The sequence below is a fragment of the Hemitrygon akajei genome, chromosome 4, assembly GCF_048418815.1.
Source record: "Hemitrygon akajei chromosome 4, sHemAka1.3, whole genome shotgun sequence".
Taxonomy (NCBI): domain Eukaryota; kingdom Metazoa; phylum Chordata; class Chondrichthyes; order Myliobatiformes; family Dasyatidae; genus Hemitrygon; species Hemitrygon akajei.
In genome coordinates, this window is record NC_133127.1 from 201,655,145 (window position 1) to 201,669,534 (window position 14,390).

Below are 14,390 nucleotides of genomic sequence, written 5' to 3' on the forward strand. Positions count from 1 at the left end.
ACTCCGGGGCCATGGGAGACAGAGAAATGGGTCACAGTCAGGAGAGGGAAGGGGAAGAGTCAGGTACTAGAGAGTACCCCTGTACCCCTTGACAATAAGTACTCCTGTTTGAGTACTGTTGGGGGGGACAGCCTACCTGGAGGAAGCAGCAGTGGCCGTGCCTCTGGCACAGAGTCTGGCCCTGTGGGTCAGAAGGGTAGGGAAAGGAAGAGGAAGGCAGTAGCGATAGGGGACTCTATAGTCAGGGGTTCAGACAGGCGATTCTGTGGACGCAGGAAAGAAACTCAGATGGTAGTTTGCCTCCCAGGTGCCAGGGTCCGGGATGTTTCTGATCGCGTCCAAGATATCCTGCGGTGGGAGGGAGAACAGCCAGAGATCGTGGTAGATATTGGTACCAATGACATAGGTAGGAAAAGGGAAGAGGTCCTGAAAGAAGGCTACAGGGAGTTAGGAAGGAAGTTGAAAAGCAGGACCTCAAAGGTAGTAATCTCAGGATTACTGCCTGTGCCACGCGACAGTGAGAATAGGAATAGAATGAGGTGGAGGATAAATGTGTGGCTGCGTGATTGGAGCAAGGTGCAGGGATTCAGATTTCTGAATCATTGGGACCTCTTTTGGGGCAGGTGTGACCTGTACGAAAAGGTTGGGTTGCACTTGAGTCCCAGAGGGACCAATATCCTGGCGGGCAGATTTGATAGAGCTGTTGGGAAGTGTCTAAACTAGTTTGGCATGGGGGGTGGGAATCAGAATGAGAGTGCAGAGATTAAGGTAGAAGGACAAGGGCATGATGCTAAGAGTTCTGAGTTGATGAGGAAGGACAGGCAGGGGACAGAACATGATTGTAACCAGTTAAAGAGGTTGAAATGTGTCTATTTCAATGCTAAGAGTATTAGGAACAAGGAGGATGAACTTAGAGCATGGATTAGTACGTGGAACTATGATGTTGTGGCCGTTACTGAAACTTGGTTGGAGGAAGGGCAGGATTGGATGATGCAGGTCCCGGGGTTCAGGTGTTTTAAAAGGAATAGGATGGGAGGTAGAAAAGTGGGGGGGGGGGGGGGGGCGGTGGAGTGGCATTGCTGGTCAAGGATAGTATCACAGCTATAGAAAGGGAGGACGCTGCAGAAGGAGTGTCCACGGAGTCAGTCTGGGTGGAAGTCAGAAATAGGAAGGGATCAATCACTGTGCTGGGAGTAGTCTATAGTCCCCCAAATAGCCCTCGGGACACCGAGGAGCAGATAAGCAGGCAGATTTTAGAATGGTGCAGGAAATACAGGGTAGTAGTTATGGGTGACTTCAACTTCCCTCTTATCGACTGGCATCTCCTGAGTGCAAGGGGGATAGATGGGGCTGAATTTGTCACGTGTGTTCAAGAAGGATTCTTGACACAGTATGTGGACTGGCCGACGAGAGGAGAGACTATACTGGATCTATTTCTGGGTAATGAACCTGGTCAGGTGACAGATCTCTTGGTGGGGGAGCATTTTGGTGAGAGTGACCACAACTCCCTTAGCTTCAGCATAGCTATGGAAAGGGATAAAATCAGACAAAATGGGAAAGTGCTTAACTGGAGAAGGGCTATCTTTGAAAGGATGAGGTAGGAACTAGCGAGAGTAAATTGGAAACAGATGTTCAAAGGGGAAAGCACAGAAGCAGTGTGGGAGAAGTTTAGGGACCACTTGAGCTGGGTTCAGGATAGGTTTGTCCCACTGAGGCAAGGAAAAAATGGTAGGAAAAGGGAACCGTGGCTGACGAAACATGTGAGGCAACTCGTCAAGAGGAAGAAGGAAGCATATGTTAGATATAAGAAGCAGGAAGTAGGAGGCACTTATGAGAAATAAAGGGTAGCCAGGAAGGAGCTAAAGAAAGGACTTAGGAGAGCTCGAAGGGGGCATGAGAAGGCCTTGGCATGTAGGATTAAGGAGAACCCCAAGGCGTTCTATGCGTATGTGAAGAATAGGAGGATGACGAGAATGAAGGTGGGACCACTAAAGGATAAAGAGGGCAACATGTGCCTGGAGGCGGAGGAGGTTGGGGAGGTCCTACATGAATACTTTGCTTCAGTATTCACAAGTGAAAAGGATCTTGATCAGGATGAGGTCAAAGTAGAGCGGGTCTCTGTGCTGGACAATGTGGAGATTAAGGAAGAAGTGCTGGATCTTCTTAAAAACAGGGCTGGATCATATCCAGGGCTGGATATGATACACCTCAGGTGGTTGTGGGAATTGAGAGAAGAGATCGCAGGAGCATTAGCTATGATCTTTGAATCCTGTTTGGCTGCAGGGGAAGTGCCGGAGGAGAATGGCAAATGTAGTTCCCTTGTTTAAAAATGGTAATAGGGAGAAACCTGGGAACTATAGACCGGTGACTCTTACGTCGGTGGTATGCAAACTACTGGAAAGGATTCGTAAGGATAGGATCTACGAGCATTTGGAGAAGTACAGTCTACTCAAGGATAGTCAACATGGCTTTGTGAAGGGAAGATCGTGCCTTATGAGCCTGATTGAGTTTTTTGAAGAGGTAACAAAAGAAATTGATAAGGGTAGGGCAGTGGATGTGGTCTACATGGACTTTAGCAAAGCATTTGACAAGGTCCCTCATGAGAGACTCATCCAGAAAGTCATGAGGCATGGGATAAGTGGAACCGTGGCTGTTTGGATAAAAAATTGGCTTAAAGGAAGATAGCAGAGGGTAGTTGTGGAAGGAAAGTATTCTGCCTGGAGGTCGGTGACTAGTGGATTGCCGCAGGGATCTGTCCTGGGACCCCTGCTATTTGTGATTTTTATAAATGACCTGTATGTCGAGGCGGAAGGATGGGTGAGTAAGTTTGCAGATGACCCGAAGATTGGAGGAGTTGTGGATGGAGCTGTAGGTGGTCGAAGGTTACAAGAGGATATAGACAGGCTGCAGAGTTGGGCAGAAAAATGGCAGATGGAGTTCAATCCGGACAAGTGTGAGGTGATGCATTTTGGAAGGACAAACCAGAAGACTGAGTACAGGATTAATGGTCAGTTACTTAAGAATGTGAATGAACAAAGAGACCTTGGGGTTCAAATCCATACATCCCTCAAGGTCACTGCACAGGTTGATAGGGTAGTTAAGAAGGCCTATGGGATGCTAGGCTTCATTAACAGGGGGATTGAGTTCAAGAGTGGAGAGGTCATGTTGCAACTCTAAAAATCTCTGGTGAGACTGCACTTAGAGTATTGTGTTCAATTCTGGTCGCCTCATTGTAGGAAGGATGTGGAAGCTATAGAGAGGGTGCAGAGGAGATTTACCAGGATGTTGCCTGGTTTGGAGAACAAGTCATATGAAGCAAGGTTAGCAGAGCTGGGACTTTTCTCTTTGGAGCATAGAAGAATGAGAGGGGACTTGATAGAGATCTACAAGATTATGAGAGGCATAGATAGGGTGGATAGTCAGTACCTGTTTCCCAGGGCACCAATAGCAAACACCAGAGGGCATATGTACAAAATTAAGGAAGGGAAGTTTAGGGGAGACATTGGGGTAAGTTTTTTACACAGAGGGTTGTGAATGCCTGGAATGACTTGCCAGGGATGGTGGTGGAGGCTAAAACATTAGGGGTATTTAAGAGCCTCTTGGACAGGTACATGGATGAAAGAAAAATGGAGGGTTATGGGGTAGTGTGGGTTTAGTACTTTTTTTAGGGACTATATGGGTCGGCACAACATGGATGGCTGAAGGGCCTGTACTGTGCTGTAGTGTTCTATGGTTCAATGGATAACCCATGCACATCCTCCCATGTACTTTAAATCATCTCTAGATTACTTAATAATACCTAATACAATGTAAATGCTATGTAAAATAGTTGTTATACTGCATTGTTTTGGGAATAATGACAAGAAAAAAAGTCTGTACATGCTCGAACAAGGAGTGCTGGAAGAGCACTTCCTGGTTTTCGCGATTCGTGCTTGGTTGAATTCGCGCATGCGGAATTTGCGGATAAGGAGGGCTGACTGTATTTTTACAAGCAAGTTCACAATTAGAACAAAAAAAAATATTTAGTGCAAAGTGATCAAAGAGATTCTGCAGATGCTGGAGATCCACGCACAAAATGCTGGAGGATCTCAGCAGATCAGACAACATATGTGGAAAGGAATAAACAGTCAAATTTTTGGGCTGAGACCCTTCACTAGTTATCCAGCATTTTGTGTATATTGCTAAAGTAGTCATAGTGTTGCTAAACAAATTTAATGACATGTGCCAGTGATACTAAAACTGATTCTGATTCTAAACTAGCGATTAGGGTTGTGCCAATTGGTTACGGAACTGAATAACCATATAACAATTACAGCATGGAAACAGGCCACCTCGGTCCTTCTAGTCCATGCTGAACGCTTACTCTCACCTAGTCCCACCTACCTGCACTCAGCCCATAACCCTCCATTCCTTTCCTGTCCATATACCTATACAATTTTTTTTAAATGACAAAATCGAACCCACCTCTACCACTTCTACTGGAAGCTTGTTCCACACAGCTACCATTCTCTGAGTAAAGAAATTCTCCCTCGTGTTACCCCTAAACTTTTGCCCCTTAACTCTCAACTCATATCCTCTTGTTTGAATCTCCCCTACTCTCAATGGAAAAAGCCTATCCACATCAACTCTATCTATCCCCCTCATAATTTTAAATACCTCTATCAAGTCCCCCCCCCCCCCCCAACCATCTACGCTCCAAAGAATAAAGACCTAACTTGTTCAATCTTTCCCTGTAACTTAGGTGCTGAAACCCAGGTAACATTCTAGTAAATCTCCTCTATACTCTCTCTAATTTGTTGACATCTTTCCTATAATTCGGTGACCAGAACTGTACACAATACTCCAAATTTGGCCTCACCAATGCCTTGTACAATTTTAACATTACATCCCAACTCCTATACTCAATGCTCTGATTTATAAAGGCCAGCATACCAAAAGCTTTCTTCACCACCCTTTCCACATGAGATTCCACCTTCAGGGAACTATGCACCATTATTCCTAGATCACTCTGTTCTACTGCATTCCTCAATGCCCTACCAGTTACCATGTATGTCCTATTTGGATTATTCCTACCAAAATGTAGCACCTCACACTTATTAGCATTAAACTGCATCTGTCATCTTTCAGCCCACTCTTCTAACTGGCCTAAGTCTCTCTGCAAGCTTTGAAAACCTACTTCATTATCCATGCCACCTATCTTAGTATCATCTTCATACTTACTAATCTAATTTACCACCCCATCATCCAGATCATTAATGTATATGACAAACAACATTGGGCCCAGTACAGATCCCTGAGGCACACCACTAGTCACCATCCTCCAACCTGACAAACAGTTATCCACTACTACTACTCTGGCATCTCCCATCCAGCCACTGTTGTATCCATTTTACTACTTCAGTGTTAATACCTAACAATTGAACCTTCCTAACTAACCTTCCGTGTGGAACCTTGTCAAAGGTCTTACTGAAGTCCATATAGACAACATCCACTGCTTTACCCTCGTCAACTTTCCTCGTAACCTCTTCAAAAAATTCAATAAGATTTGTCAAACATGACCTTCCACGCACAAATCCAAGTTGACTGTTCCTAATCAGTCCCTTTCTGTCCAGATAATTATATATACCATCTCTAAGAATACTTTCCATTAATTTACCCACCACTGACGTCAAACTGACAGGCCTATAATTGCTAGGTTTACTCTTAGAACCCTTTTTCAACAATGGAACCACATGAGCAATGCGCCAATCCTCCGGCACCACCCTGTTTCTAATGACATTTGAAATATGTCTGTCAGAGCCCCTGCTATTTCTACACTAACTTCCCTCAAGGTCCTAGGGAAGATCCTGTCAGGTCCTGGAGACTTATCCACTTTTATATTCTTTAAAAGCTCTAGTACTTCCTCTTCTTTAATCATCATAGTTTCTATAACTACCCTACTTGTTTCCTTTACCTTACACAATTCAATATCCTTCTCCTTAGTGAATACTGAAGAAAAGAAATTGTTCAAAATCTCCCCCATCTCTTTTGGCTCCACACATAGCTGTCCACTCTGATTCTCTGGGGGACCAATTTTATCCCTCACTATCCTTTTGCTATTAATATAACTGTAGAAACCCTTTGGATTTATTTTCACCTTACTTGCCATAGCAACCTTAGCCGAAGGGAAGTAGCTGTTCCTGAACCGAATGGTGTGGGACTTTAGGCTTCAATACCTTCTGCCTGATGCTAATTGTAAGAAGATGGCAAGGTCCTGATGGGGTTAGGCTGTAATCTGTATATATCTCTGACATGCCCAACTCTAACCCTGCTGCACACGCAGACTTCCTCACACACACTGACACTCACTCAGGTCTCAACTCTCAAACTCACAGTCCAAATGGACCTTGAAAGATTCGGACTCAATCTCAAAGGTGTTCATGCAACTCACTGCTTCTGCAGCCCTTCATTGACCCAGTCCTGCAGACCTGTTCCTACCCTCAAAGATAAAGATTAAAGGTTACTTTATTTGTCACTGTACATAAAAACATACAGTGAAACAACACACTCCAAAGATGTGCTGGGGGCAGCCCATAAGTGTCACCATGCTTCCAGTGCCAACATAGCATGGCCACAACTTACTAACCCTAGCTGGTATATTTCTGGGATATGGGAGGAAACGAGCACCTGGAGAAAACCCACATGGTCACGGTGAGAATGTACAAACTCTTTACAGACAGCAACGGAAATTGAATCCAGATCACTGGCACTGTAAATTGTTGCGCTAGCTACTAACAAAGCCCACAGTAATTCATCCTTAGACCTTGTCCCTTGAATTCACTCCAGCCACTGGCTCTCAGCTCAGGCTGAATCCCAATCAGTTACTGCAGCGTGTGCTGTATATCACGGCACAGGTCTCTGTAATTGCCGGGATGCTGTTGCAGAGACCACCCTCCGCTGATCCTGCTGCGGCTGCTCCACACTCAAACTGGTTCTGTTCTCTTGCCTTGGTCTGCAGGACCTCCAGCAGGTGATGGTTTCTGGACCAAATCTCAATGAGACCAGTATCGTTTCCGGAGGTTATGGAGGGACAGCAGAGGGAATCATCGCCAGCGGCACTATCAAAGGTAGGTCCAATCGGCTGTGATCATAATGAACAGTGGGGTGCAGATTGGCCTGCTCCTGCACTGGGGAACAGTCTGTGCCTGAGGGAGGGGAGAGAGTTGCAAGGTCACTGACAGACTGAGGAATTACCTGGGAAAGAGGCTGGGTAATTGAAAAAATAAGATTAATTTTATTTGTCACATGTACATCGAAACATACAATTAAATACGTTGTGTCAAATCAAATTAGCTGATGATGTGCTGGAAACAGCCCACAAATATCACCATGCTTCCGGCACCAACATAGAATGCCTACACAACTTTCTAGCCCTAACTCTTTCATGTTTGGAATGTGGGAGGAAACTGGAGCACCTGGCGGCAACCCATGTGTCATGAGAACCTACAAACTCCTTAAAGACAGCAATGGGAATTGAATCCTAATCTTAGAACCAGTGCTGTAAAGCTTTTCACTAATCACCATGTACCATGGTGTCTGGGGAGTGGATTAGTGAACTCATTGGGATGGGTAGGAGAGAGGATTGGGGAATGGGTTTTGTTGGAGGATTCTGGGAAAGTGGAATGGATAAGGAAGGGGTTGTTGTGCTAACTGCTGCATATCCTCTCACCTGCCCCCACCCTCACTGAGGGACGGTTGATCCACTCCTCAGACACCACGGAACTTGGTGGTTAGCGTAGGCCTTAGATTAGGTGTCTGAGTGGATCAGTAAGCTTCTCGGTGGGGGCAGGAGAGATGATTGGGGAATGGGTTCTGTATTGTTGGACAATCCTGTTAGTGGAATGGACAAGGAAGAATGTGTTGTGAAGTGATAAGGGGGGGGAGGAGTGGTCACACTAGCAGCCCCTTTCAGCCTGAAGTGTTGCCATTGCTGTTAGGCATCGTAAACATTTAAGTTCTGAGAGTGTCCCTGCTAGGCACATCTTTGTGACTGTGTATGGAAAGGAAAGTGGTTTATAGCACTGATGGGCTGCTCTCTAGCTTCCCTTGTGTCTGTGCTTTTGACAAAACAGAATGTTTCCATTTCACAGGTGAAAGTGTTTGGTCTAACTGAAGTTGAGTATTGGGCCTGTTGGACTGTCAAAAGTTGTGTCTGCAATGAGAGGTATTCGTTAGGCAGTGATATGTGACAAGCTAGGCACAACACCGGGGTGGGGGGTGCAGAGGATAAGTTCTGAGGAATGCAATTCATAACAAGATTCATAAGGTCATAAAGTGTACAGAACATAAACAGTCCATTCAGCCCATCACAGTCATACTAACCTTTTTGCCCAGCTATACTTGCAGAGCAGATTTTCCAGGCTACTGCCTGGATTAGACAGCATGTCTTATGTGGAGAGGTTGAGTGAGCTAGAACTTTTCTCTTTAGAGCAAAGGAGCAGGAGAGATGACTTGATATATGTGTACAAGATGATAAAGGCACAGCCAGACTTTTTCTCTAGGATGGCCTACAAGGGGGCATAATTTTAAGGTGTTTGGAGGAAAGTATAGGGGTATGTTTTAGGCTCTTAGGTAGGCACATAAGACCATAAGACATAGGAGCAGAATTAGGCCATTCAGCACATCAAGTCTGCTCCGCCATTTCAGCATGGCTGATCCCGGATCCCACTCAACCCCATACACCTGCCTTTTCGTCACATGCTTTGATGCCCTGACCGATCAGGAAACTATCAACTTTCGAGTTAAATATACTCACATACTTGGCCTCCATCTTAGTTTGTGGCAGAGCATTCCACAGACTCACTATTCTGTGGCTAAAAAAAATCTTCCTTACATCTGTTTTTAAAGGTCGCCCCCTCAAATTTGAGGCTGTGCCCTCTAGTTCTGGATGTCCTCCACCATAGGTAACATCCTCTCCACATCCACTCTTATCTAGTCCTTTCAACATTTGGTAGGTTTCGATGACATCCTCCTGCATTCTTCTAAATTCCAGTGAGTACAGGCCCAAAGCTGCCAAACACTCCTCATATGTTAACCCCTTCATTCCTGGAATCATCCTCGTGAACCTCCTCTGGACTCTCCATTGGGAACATATCCTTTCTGAGATAAGGGGCCCAAAACCGTTGCTAATACTTGGTGCTGCCTGACTAGTGTCTTATAAAAGCTCAGCCTCACCTCCTTGCTTTTATATTCTGTTCCCCTTAAAATGAATGTCAACATTGCATTAGCCTCCTTCACCACAACTCAGCCTGTAAATTAACATTCTGGGTCTTGCACGAGGACTCCGAAGCCCCTCTGCACCTCTGATGTTTGAATTTTCTCCCCATTTGGATAATAGTCCGTAGTATTGTTCCTTTTACAAAAAAAATCATATTTTTATATGATAATAGGGGATTTTAATTTTCCACATATTGATTGGGACTCCCATATTGTTAAAGGTCTAGACGGGTTAGAGTTTGTAAAATGTGTTCAGGAAAGTTTTCTAAATCAATATATAGAGGTACCGACTAGAGAGGATGCAATATTAGATCTCCTATTAGGAAACGAGTTAGGACTGGTGACGGAAGTGTGTGTAGGGGAACACTTTGGTTCCAGTGATCATAACACCATTAGCTTCAACTTGATCATGGATAAAGATAGATCTGGTCCTCAGGTTGAGGTTCTAAACTGGAAAAAGGCCAAATTTGAAGAAATGAGAAAGGATCTAAAAAGCGTGGATTGGGACAGGTTGTTTTCTGGCAAGGGTGTGATTGGTAAGTGGGAGGTCTTCAAAGGAGAAATTTTGAGAGTGCAGAGTTTTTATGTTCCTGTCAGGATTAAAGGCAAAACGAATAAGAATAAGGAACCTTGGTTCTCAAGGGATATTGGAACTCTGATAAAGAAGAAGAGAGAGAGATGTATGACACGTATAGGAAACAGGGAGCAAATAAGGTGCTTGAGGAGTATAAAAAGTGCAAAAAAATACTCAAGAAAGAAATCAGGAGGGCTAAAAGAAGAGATGAGATTGCTTTGGCAGTCAAGGTGAAGGATAATCCAAAGAGCTTCTACAGGTATATTAAGAGCAAAAGGATAGTAAGGGATAAAATTGGTCCTCTTGAAGATCAGAGTGGTCAGCTTATGTATGGAACCAAAAGAAATGGGAGAGATCTTAAATGGGTTTTTTGTGTCTGTATTTACTAAGGAAACTGGCATGGAGTCAATGGAAATAAGGCAAACAAGTAGTGAAGTCATGGAACCTATACAGATTGAAGAGGAGGAGATGCTTGCTATCTTGAGGCAAATCAGAGTAGATAAATCCCCAGGAACTAACAAGGTATTCCCTTGGACCTTGAAGAAAACTAGTGTTGAAATTGCAGGGGCCCTGGCAAATATATTTAAAATGTCGGTATCTACGGGTGAGGTGCTGGAGGATAGCTTATGTTGTTCTGTTGTTTAAAAAAGACTCTAAAAGTAATCCAGGAAATTATAGGCCATTAGGTTTGACATTGGTTGTAGGTAAATTATTGGAGGGAGTACTGAGAGATTGGATCTACAAGTATTTGGATAGACAGGGTCTTATTAGGGAGAGTCAACACGGCTTTGTGCATGATAGGTCATGTTTAACCAAGCTATTAGAGTTTTTCGAGGAGGTTACCAGGAAAGTGGATGAAGGGAAGGCAGTGGATGTTGTCTACATGGACTTCAGTAAGGCCTTTGACAAGGTCCTGCATGGGAGGTTAGGTAGGAAGATTCAGTCACTAGGTATACATGGTGAGGTAGTAAATTGGATTAGACATTGGCTCAACGGGAGAAGTCAGAGAATAGTAGTGGAGGATTGCTTTGTGTCCATTGTTATTTGTCGTCTATATCACTGATCTGGATGATAATGTGGTAAATTGGATCAGCAAATTTGCTGATGATACAAAGATTGGAGGTGAAGTGTGCAGCGAGGAAGGTTTTCAAAGCTTGCAGAGGGATTTGGACCAGCTGGAAAAATGGGCTGAAGAATGGCAGATGGAGTTTAATACAGACAAGTGTGAGGTATTGCACTTTGAAAGGAAAAACCAAAGTAGAACATACAGGGTAAATGGTAGGGCACTGAGGAGTGCAGTAGAACTGAGGGATCTGGGAGTACAGATACAAAATTCCCTAAAAGTGGCGTCACAGGTAGATAGAGTTGTAAAGAGATCTTTTGGTACATTGGCCTTTATAATCATGCTTGACTAATCTTCTGGAGTTTTTTGAGGATGTAACTATGAAAATGGACAAGGGAGAGCCAGTAGATGTAGAGTACCTGGACTTCCAGAAAGCTTTTGATAAAGTCCCACATAGGAGATTAGTGGGCAAAATTAGGGCACGTGGTATTGGGGGCAGAGTACTGACATGGATTGAAAATTGGTTGGCTGACAGGAAACAAAGAGTAGCGATTAACGGGTCCCTTTCGGAATGGCAGGCTGTGACCAGTGGGCAAGGTTCGGTGCTGGGACCGCAGCTGTTTACAATATGCATTAATGATTTAGATGAAAGGATTAAAAGTAACATTAGCAAATTTGCTGATGACACAAAGCTGGGTGGCAGTGTGAAATGTCAGGAGGATGTTATGAGAATGCAGGGTGACTTGGACAGGCTAGGTTAGTGGACAAATGTATGGCAGATGCAGTTTAATGTGGATAAATGTGAGGTTATCCACTTTGGTGGCAAGAACAGGAAGGCAGATTACTATCTAAATGGAGTCAAGTTAGTAAAAGGGGAAGTACAACGAGATCTAGGTGTTCTTGTACATCAGTCAATGAAAGCAAACATGTAGGTACAGCAGGCAATGAAGAAAGCTAATGGCATGCTGGCTTTTATAACAAGAGGAATTGAGTATAGGAGTAAAGAGGTTCTTCTGCAGCTGTACAGGGCCCTGGTGAGACCCCACCTGGAGTATTGTGTGCAGTTTTGGTCTCCAAATTTGAGGAAGGACATTCTTGCTATTGAGGGAGTGCAGCGTAGGTTCACAAGGTTAATTCCCAGAATGGCGGGACTGTCATATGTTGAAAGATTGGAGCGACTGGGCTTGTATACACTGAAATTTAGAAGGATGAGAGGGGATCTGATTGAAACATATAAGATTATTAAGGGATTGGACACGCTGGAGGCAGAAAGCATGTTCCCGCTGATGGGTGAGTCCAGAACTAGAGGCCACAGTTTAAGAATAATGGGTAGGCCATTTAGAACAGAGATGCAGAAAAACTTTTTCACCCAGAGAGTGCTGGATATGTGGAATGCTCTGCCCCAGAAGGCAGTGGAGGCCAAGTCTCTGGATGCATTCAAGAGCGAGTTAGATAGAGCTCTTATAGATAGCGGGGTCAAGGGATATAGGGAGAGGGCAGTAATGGGGTACTGATTGTGTATGATCAGCCATGATCACAGCGAATGGCGGTGCTGGCTAGAAGGGCCAAATGGCCTACCCCTGCACCTACTGTCTATTGTCTATAAATCAAAGTATTGAGTATAAGAGTTGGAATGTAATGGTGAGGTTGTACAAGGCATTGGTGAGGCCAAATTTGGAGTATTGTGTGCAGTTTTGGTCACTGAATTACAGGAAGTATATTAATAAGGTTGAAAGAGTGCAGAGAAGGTTTACAAGGATGTTGCCAGGACTTGAGAAACTGAGTTACAGAGAAAGGTTGAATAGCTTAGGACTCTATTCCCTGGAGCTCAGAAGAATGTGGGGAGACTTGATAGAGGTATATAAAATTATGATGGGTATAGATAGAGTGAATGCAAGCAGGCTTTTTCCACTGAGGCTAGGGGAGAGAAAAACCAGAGGACATGGGTTAAGGGTGAAGGGGGAAATGTATAAAGGGAACATTGGGGGGACTTCTTCACGCAGAGTGTGGTGGGAGTGTGGAATGAGCTGCCAGATGAAGTGGTAAATGTGGGCTCACTTTTAACATTAAAGAAAAACCTGGACAGATACATGGACGAGAGGTGTATGGAGGGATATGGGCCTGGTGCAGGTCAGTGGGACTAGGCAGAAAAATGTTTCGGCACAGCCAGGAAGGGCCAAAAGACCTGTTCCTGTGCTGTAATGTTCTATGGTTCTATACATTTCCCAACACTGTATTCCATCTGCAACTTTTTTGCCTATTCTTCCAGTTTGTATGTCCTGCTGCAATCGCATTGCTTCCTCAGCACTACCTGCCACTCCACTTATCAACCTATCATCTGCAAACTTTGCCACAAAGCCATTAATTCCATTATCTAAATTATTAACAAACAATGTGAAGAGTAGTGTTTTCTATCAGCTGGACAGTCCGTTGGTTGGGGAGTCATGGAAGCTGTGGTCTGGGATGGGCTAGACAGTCCATTGGGTGGGGGGTAATGGAAGCTGTGGTTTGGGATGGGCTAGACAGTCCATTGGGTGGGGGTGATGGAAGCTGTGGTCTAGGATGGGCTAGACAGTCCATTGGGTGGGAGGTAATGGAAGTTGTGGTTTGGGATGGGCTAGACAGTCCGTTGGGTGGGGGTGATGGAAGCTGTGGTTTGGGATGGGCTAGACAGTCCATTGGGTGGGGGGTAATGGAAGTTGTGGTTTGGGATGGGCTAGACAATCCATTGGGTGGGGGTGATGGAAGCTGTGGTTTGGGATGGGCTAGACAGTCCATTGGGTGGGGGTGATGGAAGCTGTGGTTTGGGATGGGCTAGACAGTCCATTGGGTGGGGGTGATGGAAGCTGTGGTTTGGGATGGGCTAGACAGTCCATTGGGTGGGGGTGATGGAAGCTGTGGTTTGGGATGGGCTAGACAGTCCATTGGGTGGGGGGTAATGGAAGCTATGGTTTGGGATGGGCTGGACAGTCCATTGGGTGGGGGTGATGGAAGCTGTGGTTTGGGATGGGCTAGACAGTCCATTGGGTGGGGGTAATGGAAGCTGTGGTTTGGGATGGGCTAGACAGTCCATTGGGTGGGGGTAATGGAAGCTGTGGTTTGGGATGGGCTAGACAGTCCATTGGGTGGGGGTAATGGAAGCTGTGGTTTGGGATGGGCTGGACAGTCCATTGGGTGGGGGTAATGGAAGCTGTGGTTTGGGATGGGCTGGACAGTCCATTGGGTGGGGGTAATGGAAGCTGTGGTTTGGGATGGGCTGGACAGTCCATTGGGTGGGGGTAATGGAAGCTGTGGTTTGGGATGGGCTAGACAGTCCATTGGGTGGGGGTAATGGAAGCTGTGGTTTGGGATGGGCTGGACAGTCCATTGGGTGGGGGTAATGGAAGCTGTGGTTTGGGATGGGCTGGACAGTCCATTGGGTGGGGGTGATGGAAGCTGTGGTCTAGGATGGGCTGAACAGTCCATTGGGAGGGAGGTGGATGACCATATTCACAGGGC

General features: G+C 45.2%; 1 protein-coding gene across 11 annotated transcripts in view; it reads left to right on the plus strand.

The window, feature by feature from the left end:
- LOC140727138 (arfaptin-2-like) overlaps positions 1–14,390 on the plus strand; it is a 142,256-nt gene that overhangs the window by 37,115 nt on the left and 90,751 nt on the right. For all 11 annotated transcript variants that reach the window (XM_073044434.1, XM_073044433.1, XM_073044444.1 and 8 more), the window contains one exon: positions 6,998–7,106. In XM_073044434.1, coding sequence (XP_072900535.1) covers positions 6,998–7,106 — 109 coding nt within the window. The remainder of the gene's footprint in view (positions 1–6,997; positions 7,107–14,390) is intronic.